This window comes from Eptesicus fuscus, chromosome 18 (assembly GCF_027574615.1).
Source record: "Eptesicus fuscus isolate TK198812 chromosome 18, DD_ASM_mEF_20220401, whole genome shotgun sequence".
Lineage (NCBI taxonomy): Eukaryota > Metazoa > Chordata > Mammalia > Chiroptera > Vespertilionidae > Eptesicus > Eptesicus fuscus.
Genome location: NC_072490.1, coordinates 19,113,773 through 19,127,721, shown reverse-complemented (window position 1 = coordinate 19,127,721; position 13,949 = coordinate 19,113,773). Strand labels below are relative to the sequence as shown.

At 41.5% G+C, this 13,949-nt stretch overlaps 1 protein-coding gene across 4 annotated transcripts in view; it reads left to right on the top strand.

The window, feature by feature from the left end:
- The window catches only part of LOC103296938 (ubiquitin-conjugating enzyme E2 E2), a 257,521-nt gene extending 249,027 nt beyond the window's left edge, over positions 1 to 8,494 (top strand). For all 4 annotated transcript variants that reach the window (XM_054729528.1, XM_054729530.1, XM_054729529.1 and 1 more), the window contains one exon: positions 7,644 to 8,494. In XM_054729528.1, coding sequence (XP_054585503.1) covers positions 7,644 to 7,741 — 98 coding nt within the window. In that variant the 3' untranslated portion in view covers positions 7,742 to 8,494. The remainder of the gene's footprint in view (positions 1 to 7,643) is intronic.
- Positions 8,495 to 13,949: the final 5,455 nt, after the last annotated feature.

The following is a 13,949-nucleotide window of genomic DNA, read 5'->3' as shown; positions in this document are numbered from 1 at the left end:
CTCTGGCTCTGACCTGGGTATTTACTAGTATATCTCTGGACTTAGGTCCAGATTCAGAGTGTGGACACATGTGATATCTAAGGCATGACTGCTGTATGCACCTCCACTCTCAAAACCATCTCCTGTCCCACTCCTAGCTACTGAATAGGGGTGTGGGCAAAAAAGACTATTTGAGGGGAAAGTTAATAAATTAGATAGCAGTTTGTAGTGGATGGATTACATTTAAGAACTGTAAAATAAAAATATATTTTTTTTAATTTTGAAGAAAAGGTGTGCATTACAAACAAGTCTTGTTAGATTATTGTTGTCTTTTTTATTTCAATCAGGGCTGAAAGTACAGGAAAGAGGATCAGGATAATTTCTGGTCTCATAGCCAGACACCATGAGAAAAATACTCCAATAAGAGAATTATTTTCCATGATTGGCAGGAACAAATGTTAGTAGAGAATACCTTATATTTAAAAAACAGAACAAAAACCTGGGTACCTGGTCAGCATAGGCCAATGGGGCATAAACTATTCTCTCTTTAAAATCTGGTATCGTTAGGTAACGTGTAGGTGAGGATGTGGAGAATTGGAACCCTCACACATTGCTAGTGGGGATATAAACAGGTGCAGCCTCTTTGGACAGCACTTTGGCAGTTCCTCTAATGGTTAAGCATGGTTACCATATGATCAAGTAACCCCACTCCTAGGTATATATACCCAAGAGAAGTGAAAACATGTCCATGCAAACCTTGCACACAAATGTTCCTGGCAGCATTACTCATAATAGCCAGGAAGAGAAAACAAACCACATGTCACCAGCTGATGAATGGGTTAGCTTTATGTGGTATATTCATACTATAGAATATTATTTTGCAAAATAAAAAGGGGGGGGGGAATGAAGGCCCTACCAGTTTGGCTCAGTGGATAGAGCATTGGCCTGCGGACTGAAGGGTCCCGGGTTCAATTCTGGTCAAGGGCACATGCCGGATTGCGGGCTCGACCCCCGGTGGGGGACCTGCAGGAGGCAGCCAATCAATGATTCTCTCTCATCATTGATGTTTCTACCTCTTCCTCTCCCTTACTTTCTGAAATCAATAAAAATATATTTTAAAAAATAAAAATATTAAAAAAGGGGGGGGATGAAGTACTGATGCATGCTACAACATGGGTGAGCCTTGAAAACATAGTGTTCAGTGAAAGAAGCTAGTCTCAAAAGACAACATGTTGTATGGGTCCATTTATGTGAAATGTCCAGAATAGACAAATATACAGAGACAGAAAGTAAATAAATAAGTTTCTGTATAACTAGGGTGGGGGATTTGGAGAGCTGGAGAGTAACTGCTTAATAGGTGCAAGGTTTCTTTTGGGGATGATGAAAACATTCCAAAATGGATTGTGCGGATGGTTGCATAACTGTGAATGTACCAAAAACCACTGCGGTATATGCATTATTGAATAGACAAATTGTATGGTATGTGAATTATATCTCAATAGAGCTGCTTTTTATTTTTTCAATATATTTTTATTGATTTTAGAGAGGAAGGGAGAGGGAGAGAGAGAAACATCAGTGATGAGAGAGAGTCATTGATCAGCTGCCTCCTGCACACCCCATGGGGATCGAGCCTGCAACCTGGGCATGTGCCCTGACCTGGAATCAAACCTTGACCTCCTGGTTCATAGGTTCATAGGTTCATAGGTTGACGCTCAACCACTGAGCCACACCAGCCGGGCAAAGCTGCTTTTAAAAAAAATATCTCGTTTTGATGTCTTGGCATCTTTGACTCTTTCCTACTTCCTGCAGCCACAGCTTTTTGCAGTGGTATTTTGGGGAAAGTAATCTGTGAAGCTCTGGTATCTCAAGTCCTCCAATGTAAGGATATTTTCTAAGTTCATTAGGAATTATTGCTTACCTAAGCCTAGAATCGCAATCCAATAGCTTCTCAATAGGAATGTACCATCTGTGCTGTTCTTTAGATGAATCTATTCTAACAGATCGCTTTATGTTTAAAAACACATTGATTTAATATACATAGCACTGCTATGTAGGTTTATAGGATGAGTTTTTTAAGTTTTAAAAATAATTGATCAACAGTATACTTTAGGTTATAGCCAGTGTATTTTTATTGTTTATTGAGTGATCTCAACTCCGGAGGCATTCATATGGAATGGTTTTCATTTTCTCCAGTCACTGCCTTAGGCCATGTTTTGTTGAATCTTGCTTTTTCTGTCCCTTAACAATATTTAGCGGATCTCACAGCGTTCAGGCCACTTACAGTTATTAGAAGATCAGTGTGGTTTATTTTTAAACTCCTGTCTTATACCTGATTTTAATCTAATTTTCTTATAGTAGGAGCTAGATACTGGATAAGAACAGAGTTCCTTTACCTAGTTCCCCCTGCCATCTATGCCATCCTCCCCATGCCATCCATGCCTTTGGGGTGACAGGTGTCAAAATGCTGCTTCATATTGGGGAGTGTGGAGAGTTCCCTTTCCAGTTCCCTGAAATGGGAGACACAACCTCCTGGACTAACCCCTTCCCCTGTGGTATACTAGTAAAATGCTTAATACTCTCTGGGGGCAGGTATGGCGTGGTGATATGTGAATATGTACATACATAAATTTATTATACGTGTTTCTGATGTGTAGTACCCAAATAAAACATACAATACTCTAATGCAACTCCCATATAGCCATTTAATTCTCCCAGAAGACTTTCAATGATTTTTGCTAAAACTTATATGTATCCATCTTGTTGCAGCGGACAAATAAGTGATGTGGTTTTAACATGAATGTTGGGTGATATTTTCATTTAAATTAAGAACTAAGACAAAAGTGAAACAAAGAAGAAAAATGTTGGAACTTCACTTGTTAGTCAATGTCATGAGCAAATTCTTTGCTGAATCATATAATAGTTCCAAATACTGGAAGAATATATTCTTCAATTTTTATGCTATTCAAAATGTAAGAACTCTCGACATGATACATTTTTTTAGTTTAATCTGCTTTATTAGCATTTTTCCATCACTTTCTTAACTTCAGGCAACAAAAATAAATTAAATCCTAATTTGTAGCATTTGCCAATTCCAGCTACGTACATGACATTACTGAATGCATAATTGGGCTACGATGCACAGTAGCACGCTGTTCTTTTCTACCATGCAGATAATAGTAAAATAATTAAGGAATGAAGTTTAAGTATTTGTTACCTTTTTATAAATTATTTCACAGTAACTTTATATAACTAAATTTTAATAATGGCTGTGTTTAAATTCCTAAAAATTTAAAAATTGGCTAACCAGCTGGCTCAAGAACACCGCTGCCCCTCACCCAGCATGCTCCTAAGCCTCATAGCTACTGGGGTCCCCTCCACTGGAAGCTGCCTTCTTGATAGGACTGAAGAGATAGCAGGATAGACTGCTTCTTTGGAGTGTCTCTCTCTCTCTCTCTCTCTCTCTCTCTCTCTCTCTCTCTCTCTCTCTCTCTCTCTCTCTCTCTTTCTCTCTCTCTGTCATTGTCAAGGGTTAAATCAGCAGGTCAGCTGCCTAAGCAGCTCATATCTAGTTTAAGTCTCCAGCCAGGGAAGACGCTGGAGTCTCCTTGCAGGGAGTCTCCGTGCCCTCCACACATCACTTGGAGAGGGAGAAGTTCTTCTCTCCCCGTTTTAGTGATGGTGGGAGGAGGGAAGACAGGGAAGCTGCACCCAACACACCACACTCCCGGGTGGGAACTCCGTGTTCCCACAAAGCTTTCTCCCCTTTTCCATATCTTAGAACAGGCATCTGGGGCTGTCAGAGCCTGCTCATCTTCTCTTAATAAGTCTTGAGGAGATTTTAATGTCTTTTTAGAATTTGGGGTACTTGATACCTCTTTTAGCATCACCAGTTATTCTTGAGTAACAGCATATCTTGCTAGACTTGTATGCAGTTTTATTTAGCACTCTCAAATTTAAATCCAGTTTCATAATGTCCATCATTTGGTTTAAATCATAGACATGATAACTTTCTCCCTAAATTACTTTATTTATATATATATATACACACACACATACATATATAAAGTATTTTACAAATATTATATATGTACTATATATGTGTGTGTGTTTGTGTGTGTCTTTTCAGGGTACTTAATCTTTCTGGTTTGGATTAGGCCTATAATTAGAAGTCAGGTTTCCCTACATTCCAAAATGCAAAAACCTTAACTTTGTCCTACTCACTTGATTTTTAATTAGTAGACCCAGAGGAATTCAGATCTTCTAAATCTTGATAATGTTCTTCAAAGAGACATGAGATTCCTGTAACCCTGGGGTGAAATAGCTTTAATTGCTCCAAGTCTTAATTAACCTCATCAAGATTAGGGTTCTCCAAATAAAATTGTAGTGAACGAAAGGAATTGGGAAGAGCAAGAACTTACCCTACCAGATAGCAAAACAAACTATAAAACTATAGGGGAAAAACGGGAGGAATACAATGCACAAGACAAATTAACCTATTGAAAGAATATCAAGTGAAGAATCAAGTCCAGATATGTATAGGAACCTTGTGTATGAGAAAGCTAACATTGCACATAAAAGCTACTATATGTAACTATAGAGGAGTATTTCTAAAATACTAGCTTGGATGGAGAGGGCCTTTATAAATAAGCATGACATCAACCCAGAAAATACAACAAATCCCTCCCTTCTACTCTCTCTGAAAAAAGCAATGGAAAAAAAGGACCTCAGGCCCTAGCCGGTTTGGCTCAGTGGATAGAGCATCATACTGGGGACTGAAGGGTCTCAGGTTTGATTCTGGTCAAGGGCACGTGCCTGGGTTGTAGGCTCAATCCCCAGTGCGGGATGTGTGGGAGGCAGCCAATCAATGATTCTCTCTTATCATAGATGTTTCCATCTCTCTCTCCCTCTCTCTTCCTCTCTGAAATTAAAAAAAAAAAATTTTTAATGACCTCAGGTGAAGATTAACAACAACAACAAAAGTTTTAAATCAGTGAACAGCCTAAGGCAAGGATGAATGTTCCCATAATAAAGTGATCTTCTGAGATACAAGAGTAGATATAAAATATTAAGAATTTAAGTAATATAACTTTTAAATCTGATACTTTTTAAAGTTTATCATTATGGTATAGCAGTGTGACTTCTCAGCACTGCTAGCTGCTAGGTGGCTCCTTTGCACAGCACATTCAAAATATTTAAATAGATGTCTTCAGCCCTAGCCAGTTTGGCTTAGTGGATAGAGCATCGGCCTGCAGACTGAAGGGTCTTGGGTTCAATTCTAGTCAAGGGTACATGCCTGGGTTTTGGGCTTGATCCCCAGTGTGGGGCATGCAGGAGGCAGCCAATCAATGATTCTCTCTCATCATTGATGTTTCTCTCTCTTTCTCCCTCTCCTTTCTTCTCTAAAATCAATAAAAATATATTTTTTTTTAAAAAGACTTACCTCCTCAACTCCTGGACTTAAAGATTTGGCCGATGGTGACAGTACAGTGTCTTTAAAGCATTTCCACCAACTGCAACTGTGGGCAGTGCTTAAAGCAAATGCTTTTTGAATAAGAAGCAAGCATAAGATTTTTGCCCTTACATTTTGCTTTCTAATATTTTTACATTATTTTGCTGCTTCACACAATCATTGGATGTGCTGCTTTCTCTGCCAGTAGCCATTGGTTATTACCAAGTCCTTTTCTGTCAGTATCAGTATCTGCAGTGAACAGACCCTTCATGGAGGCCTGGGCACCTTTGGGAGGCTGAGCCAGAGCTACAGTTTAAGCAGTGGCCTTGGACTCTGGCCGACAGAGCCTGAGGACCTTGGCAGTGTGGGCATGCGCATGTTTCCCAAGCTGGAGGTGAGCAGTGTAGGCAAGTTGATTGAGCTTTTGGCTGCTGCCCTCTGGGATCTTGGGCTTGACCTCCTTGGGCTTTACCAGGCCCTTGATAACCTGGGCATGTGCGCTCATGGCCTTGGCAGAAGTTGTAGGAGACTTAAGTATCCATTTGCACTGATGAACTTTCTGGATTTTCTGTGGTAAAAAGGAGGAAGATTGATGGGTGATAATCTCAAAGATTGATTATAACTGGGGAAGAAAGTAGTAATAATCTAGAAACCCAAAATGATGGGAAATTTTTCCTTCTTTCTTAGGAAGAAATTGTGAAAGGAATAAGGTCGATTAATATGTTTAGAGACTGTTATTTCATATAACATGTCTGTAGCCATGAAATATGAAATCTCATAATAAGATTCCACCTTAGGTTTATAATTATAAATACACTACACAAAAAGCTTCTTACTCCATTAAATTCACTGTGATAGTTATTGGGTACACATATATTGCATAGGTTCTAGCTGTTATTTGCAGTCTTAACTTTCTTCTATTCAGTAAAAAATTTTAGCATTAAGAACTATTTGATTAATAACACATGATTTTTAAATAGCTTCATTTTATACTTTTATTTCTTCATTTATACTTTAAACTGATGTAAGAGTTGCATAAATTTGCCAAGTCTCATGCACAGTAGTGTTCTTCACAGCAGGGTTTATAAAGCAAAATGATTGGAAAGAACCCAAATGTCTAAATAGGAAATTGGTTATTAATTCAGATAAATTATAAAAATGATGAGCTAGGACTATAATTATTGATATAAAGTTATTCACCACATAGTGATTTTTAATCAAAAGATTACAAAAGCAAACTATAAGGTGATCTTTATTAAATTGTATATTTAGAAAAATCTAGGAAGATATGTCAAAATGTTGACAATACTTTTTTTTTTTTTTTTAATCAGGGAAAGAGTAAAATTAAAGAATAGAGATAAAGGGGTGGATTCTGGAATCTCCAGAAACCTAAATTACTTCTTTTTCTTTGATTTTTTAAAAAAATGTTGATTCTGTCTGTGTGGAGAGCTCTCTCCCAAGAATCCTGTGGTTAAGGGCTCCACCGCTTGCTCTGCCCTGGGCAAGTGACTTACCCTCCTTGTGCTCCCGCTCCTGTGTCAGCTCCCTCGGGGTTTATAGAGTTCACATGTTACAGTGTTGGGACGGGGTCAAGCAGTCAGTGTTAACTAGTATTAACATCTATCAGTGTTTTTGTAGTAAAGAGCTGTGTGGATTTTGGTATTCCCGTATGTGGAGAGAGAAGTGGACTATCTACACACACACACACACACACACACACCATTGGGCCTCACTGGCTCCTTCAGTGCAGGTGGCCAGGAGCATAAGTGCTGCCACCGCCAGGGTTGGAACCCCAGGGAAAGAAGCTGCCAAGGTATCCAGACCTCCCAAGAGTTATCTCATCAAGGTCCCTGGAGTTTCCCCTTCACACACACCTGTATTTTCTCAGTGAAATGTCCACTTGAAATCAAGAGGAAGAGGAGGGTGAGAACCACGTGGTAGGGACAGGGGGGAATTAGAGTTGTACAGAAACGTGACAAGAGGTATCAGTGAAAGCACAGGTAGGTGATTCTTGGAGCGGCCGGTATGCAATGTGGTCTGTCAGTGGCAGGTCATTTGCAGGTCACTGTTCCAGGCTAGAGCAGCAGCTGCTCAGCTCCTCCCTGCCGGCTCCCACCACACCCCCCCTCCTACCCCAGACACCCCTCCTCTTCCCCGACTTTGAAAGCGGAAGAGGTGCTGGCACTTACTGACCCTGCCTCTGCTTCCTTTCCAGCTGACCCTCTGGTAGGCAGCATTGCCACGCAGTACATGACCAACAGAGCGGAGCACGACCGGATGGCCAGACAGTGGACCAAGCGGTATGCCACATAGGGCCGCGCTGCCGCCCGCCGGACCTGTGCAAGCACATTCACCAAGTGCATCAATAGCCCCCCCGCCCCTCCGGACCTCGGTTCTTACTTTCTTATTTTTATTAAACTTTGAACCATTTTGTGGTGGTATGTCATCCTTCCCCCTTCTCCCTCTTTCCTCTTCCTGCTTTTCCTTTGCTTTCCCTCCCTCCACCCCATCTCCTTCCTCCCGGTTGTGTTCCCTTTTTAATTTCTGTTAACTTGAAAGATTTGGGTTCTTTTTCCCACCTCCTTGTGGATGGGAACTTTATTTTCAGTGCAAACAATGTTGATATGTATTAGTAAGAGCTTTCTTACAAAGCTTTGTATTACTGTGTGGTTTTGTTTTTTGTTGTTGTTTGTTTTATTTTCATTTTTTTCTTTTATGTGATCTTCGGGAAAACACGAATTCAGAATTATATCTCGTTTCTACTTAAATGTAGTGCTTAGGGTTAATTTTTTTGTACTGAAGTCTTTATTGGTGGGTGCATGCTACTGGGAACAAGTTTTTGTACAAAAGCTTCAATCACAATCACTGTGCATTACTGAGACCCTGTTTATCACTAGCCTTCTGTCCCCCACGCAGAAGACTGTTGGATTGAACAAAATAATAAGTATTTTGATTTACTTAAAGTGCTTGTAAATTTCTTAGGGACCTGCCACTTTGGACTGTGGATCAGTTGATGTACACTTGTATTATTAAAGCACTCAATAAATCACTGTGGCTGGTAAACGCTCTCGTGGTAGCCTGGCCTCTGCTTTGTCTCCTGGTGACCAGCACAGCCCCACACGCAGCAAGGCTTATCTAATTCAATTACAGGTTCAAGTGTACTTTTCATCTCACACCCCTAATATTTCTTTGTAATTGAGTCGCTCAGCATGTGGAATTTCTCCAGCTGTCAATAGCCTGATGATTTTATGGTTGTTTCCGATCACTGTCGCTTTACATATTGGCTGGGCATTACTTTCTCATGGACATCCTTTCTGTTAAAACCTTCTTTACCCAAGAATTATAATATGTGACTCCAAAAATAGCCGTCTAGTGAGAGGGAAGTCAGAGCTGATCATTGTGTTTGACCACTTTTGAACTTACTTATCTCTCTTTTTTCTCCTAAGATTCTTATAGTGATTGCCCTTGCATTTTGGTTTTGTTTTTTTCTCCGTAATTCTAGTGAAAGAAGTAAACTCAGTCACGGTCAGCACATTCAGTGATCAGAGTGTGTATGGCTTTGACCTTCAGGCTATTTTAGGTACGCAGCTATAGGAGGCAGAGGAAACGAGTGTGGTTACGGTTTGAAAAACACACTAACCTACTGATTGACACTCAGCGTTCTTTGTGTTACAAGCCTGGCGGAAACTCCTGCTTCTACTAATTACAGTGACAAGCCCACCTACCGCTTGGTCTCACATCAGGAGCATCTTTACTGCAAAATAGTAAGATTTACAAATTAAGTCATTCACCCTAAATAGTTCCGATTTAGGTTTTAATATCTTCACCTGAAGCACTTTAAAAACTGATTCAAAACATGCAGTTTTTGTTCTTTTTTAGTGGTAAAAAGAAATCCTAAAGAAAATATTTTAATATTGAAAATGTTACTTTTAAACCAGAGTACGTAGAGATAATTTTTTTTCTTTTTAGCAATATTATTACCGTTAATTTCATTTGAAACATTTTCCAAATTTTATGACCAAATACTATTTAACTTTTCAAACCAATTATTGCTAATTATGGTGTTTTGTAGCTTTGTTACATAAAATGTTGGCAGGTCATTGACTAAGGCAGGACCACTGGTCATTGAGAAAGTAGTTTGAAATATTTTTAGATCTTAAATGGTTTAGTCCTGGCCAGTGAGGCTCAGTTGATTGAGCATTGTCCCAGGCACCAAGTGGTCTCGGGTTCAGTTCCCAGTCAGGGCACATGCCCGGGTTGTGGGCTCCATCTGCAGTAAGGGGTGTGCAGGAGGCAGCTGATTGATGTAATCTCTCCACCTCCTTTCCTCTCTCTCTAAAATTAATAAAAACATATTTTTAAAAATTAAATAATTCAGAAAGTTGCAGGCTTAATTTATCATAAAACAACAAATAAATAGAACATTCTTCATGTGTTTTTCTATAGGAAACCATTGAAGATAGCAAATGCAGAAGTAGTCCATCTTTTCTTATTCCAGCATTAGAGAGGAGACCTAGAAGGTCATCCTGGATTAATGGTTTGGGAATTAGGAAGAAAGGAGGTATTTATTCAAAATGTACCGTATACCTGACCATAGGTTACCGAATAAAACCTTAGCCTAGCCCTTTAGCTATAGGCGGCTGCCATAATTGAAACATTTGTATATTCCCCACAATTCATGTTAAAATCCTAATCCCCAAGGTGACGATGTTAGGAGGTGGGGCTTTGGGATGTGATTAGGCCATGAGGGCAGAGCCCTTGTGATTGGGATCCGTGCTCTTAGAAAAGGGATCCCAGAGGGCTCCCTACCCCCTCCACCACGTGAGGATGCGGTGAGACGTTGGCAGTCTGCAACCAGGAAGAAGGCCTTTACCAGAACACAACCATGCCGCATGGATCTTGGACTTGAGCCTCCAGAACTGCGAGAAATAAATTGCTGTTGTTTGTAAGCCACCTCGTCTGTGGTAGCTTGTTACGGTAGCTTGTGAAGACAGTGGCCCTCAGTCATGCACAGCTAACAAGTACCAAAGTGAGATTCCCAGCCTCGCCGGGGACCCCAGAGCCCTTGCCATCAGCTGCAAGACCGTATACACCTTCCTTCTAACTGAGGTCACGCAGTGAAAATACCCTGGCCCAGTTCAGTCTCAGAGTCTGCACTTTAAGCCACATCAGACCTGGAATCTCTTGGAGTTGACGCCTGCGAGGGGCTCAAGGCAGCTTGGCCTCTGAAGACCTCCATAGTCGCCATGCATTTCCTCATGTCCACGCTCCCCCTGGGCAGCGGACTAGTTCCCCGAGCCTGAAGCATTCCTTCTCCATCCCACCATGCGCACTGGTAACGTGGGTTAGGGTGACCAACTTGTCCCCGTTTGGCTGGGACTTACCCTGTGTTAAAACAGCAAGTCCCACGTCCCAGGAAGCCCCTCAGATTGGGACAAACCAGGACGATAGGGCATGTGAGCTTTCTTACTAAAACTAAATTTCCATGGAAGGTCTCAGGCATTGCACTGGCCCAGTTTGGCCCATAGAAATGTTTTACCTGAACAGGTGGCTCACTGGCGGTACGGTTATCCTTTTAGAAGAGATGTGTCTACAGCTGGAAGAATTCCATCCCTCTCCGTGGCTTTCATAGCCAGCAGCCTCAACCCATTTTCTGGTTCTGCAGGCATGTGAGCTATTTAATCACTGCATCCTTCCTTACATCTTCAAACGTGACTTACGGTATGTATGCCTTTCTGTAGCCTTAAGCACGGTATGCTTTTGGACAGGATAACTTAAACGGGAAATTCCTGAAGTTTACTGAAAATATCTCTTATGTATGGGACCCACACAGAAAACTGGAGGAGATGATGCAACCACCTTTCTCTCTCACCTGTTGATATATCCACATAAGTGGGGGGCCAGCCCCAACTGTTGGAACCCCCAGTGTTCTGGTTATGATAAAACCTTACCCAATGACCTTGGCATCTTTTGGAGTTGGTGGGACCCCAAATGCCACTCTCATGTCATCATCCCCTCCTCCCATGCAGTATTGCCTTCTCATCCATCTTTAAAAAAAAAAAAAAATAGATGGTAGGTCGGAGTTCAGGATGATAATCACAGTCTGATTTCTAGGAAGTTCAGACCTCCTGAGAAGTTCTGTCCAGCTATGCAACACAGAAGTCACAGATGCTTTACAACTGGTGCCACTGAGCCCATCGAGACACACCAGCAAGATTCTTCTGTCTGTGGCGCAAGAACAGTACAGAGGGGTAGAGAGGTCATGGTCGCCTGGTAGAGCCTTCCTCTGCTGAGGCCGCCTGGAAGAAAGGCACCGGTATTCCTCGTCTATCAGTCTCCAGCGTGGAGCTCCCGACACACTAATGAAGATGGCCACCACCAGGGGCTTTGCAGGTTTAGTCTCCATCCTTGAGACCAGGAGTGGGGAACCTTTTTTCTGCCAAGGGCCCTTTGAATATTTATAACATCACTCAAGGGCCACACAAAATTATCAACTTAAAAATGAGCCTGCCCTAGCTGGTTTGCCTCAGTGGATAGAGCTCAGCCTGCGGACTGAAGGATCCCAGGTTCCATTCAGGTCAAGGACACATGCCCAGGTTGCGGGCTCGATTCCCAGTAGGGGGCATACAGGAGGCAGCCAGTCAATGATTCCCTCTCATCATTGATGTTTCTATCTCTCCCTTCTCCATTCCTCTGAAATCAATAAAACTGTGTGTGTGTTTTTTTAATGAGCCTGCTATATTTGTTTGAACATTTAATTGACTCGTCCCTAACGCCTTGGCAGGGCCAGACCGAATGATACCATGGGCCTCACATGGCCCTCAGGCCGGACATTCCCCACCCCTGCGTTAGACCAACTGTTAGTTGGCTTAACGTTCACCACCAGATGACTTCCGAGTTCTGTGATTTAAAAATCAACTTATTCAAAACCTATGATGAGAAATTCCAGAAGCTGTTGTTCATCCCCGAGAGACCCCATTCACTTTAAGCAATAATGAAGAAATTATTTTTAAATTCAAGCGTGACTGTGCATTTTTATTTAAATGTAAAACATCTGTCCATATTAAAGCATCCCCAAGTTCTCATGTGTTCTTAGTGGTGTGTAATAAAATACCAGGATGTCCTTGTCATTCCAGATTTGGGCTGTTGGATTTTGGAGGAATGGAAATGTTTCATATTGTTTGGGATTTTTTTTTGGGGGGGGGGGGGGGCGGGGAGGGGAGTTTTTACAATAGTTGAATAAGAAAAAAAAGGGTTTATATAAGAAATGCTTTTTAACATAAAAATAAAATTTCTATAAAATGAGTATATATTAAAAATAGGTCTGCATAATAATGCTACTTTCCTGGGCATTGCAAAATAATACAAAGACTCTACATATTAAACTCTCAAAATGTTTGTAAGCAATTTGTTTTATGGATTAAGAGATCAAAGCGTAACTTGCTGGGTCTGCAGAGTCAAAGGAAATCAAAAATGTGCACTAGTTAAGAAGAGAACGTTTGTCAGAATGGTATTATTATTTATATTTACAGCAAGAGATTGAGAGTGTTACCTCCATTTAGGGAAGATGAATAGGGAACTATAATTCCTTCTGAGGTAGAGTCTATAAATTATCCCTAATATCCCTTCTCCCTTTCTTCCTTCTATAAGTAGAACTGTTGGAGTTTTAGCTGGGCATGTGGCCACGTAGCTGGAAACTAAGTTCCCCAGTCTCCCTGTGGTAGGTTGATTACAAAATAATGGTCCCAATTCTCAATCCTTCCAGTACCACATCCTTTGCAGCTTTTTCCATGAAAAGGTGGAGTTTTTTTCCCCCACCCCTCGAATCAGGGCTGGCCTGATGACTTGCTTTGGCCAATGGACTGTGGTGGCAGTGATCATGTGCCAGTTTCAAGCTGGGCCTCTGGAGGCCTCATGCACTTCCCAGCTCTCTTGGCACCCTTCCATGCCTTGAGACTAAACCCTAAAGTAGCCTGCGTGGAGATGAGCTACCTTGTGGAGAAGAACTGAGACTAACCTAGACAAGCCCATCACCCAGTGTCCCTGAGATGGCCCAGCCAAGATCAGCAGGTGCACAGCTGATGGGAGATGCTTTGCAGTGCTTTGTTACACAGCAATAATACCATTCCTTACAGCTAGGCAGAGCCATGGAGCTAAATCCTAGCAAAGAAAGTGAACAGAAATGATGGGAGCAAACTCCAGACGTTATTCCATAAAAGGAAGCTGCTCCCCTCCATTCCCTCTTTCTACATAGTTCCATGGTCTGGAATGTAGGCATGGTAACTCTGAGCCATCTGTGACCGGGTGGACAAGGGCCACATCCAAGAGAAGATGGAGCCATAGCAACACAGGAAAAGGTCAGTCTGAACCGGTTAAGATTGAAGTGCCTTGGGTACATCCAAGCAGAAATGTCTAGCCACTAGATATACGAGACTCACATTCAGGAAAGCTCAGTGTCCAGGATTGCAGCTATTTAGTTGTAGCTATGAAGTTGGGAATCTATAGAACATGGAAAAGAATG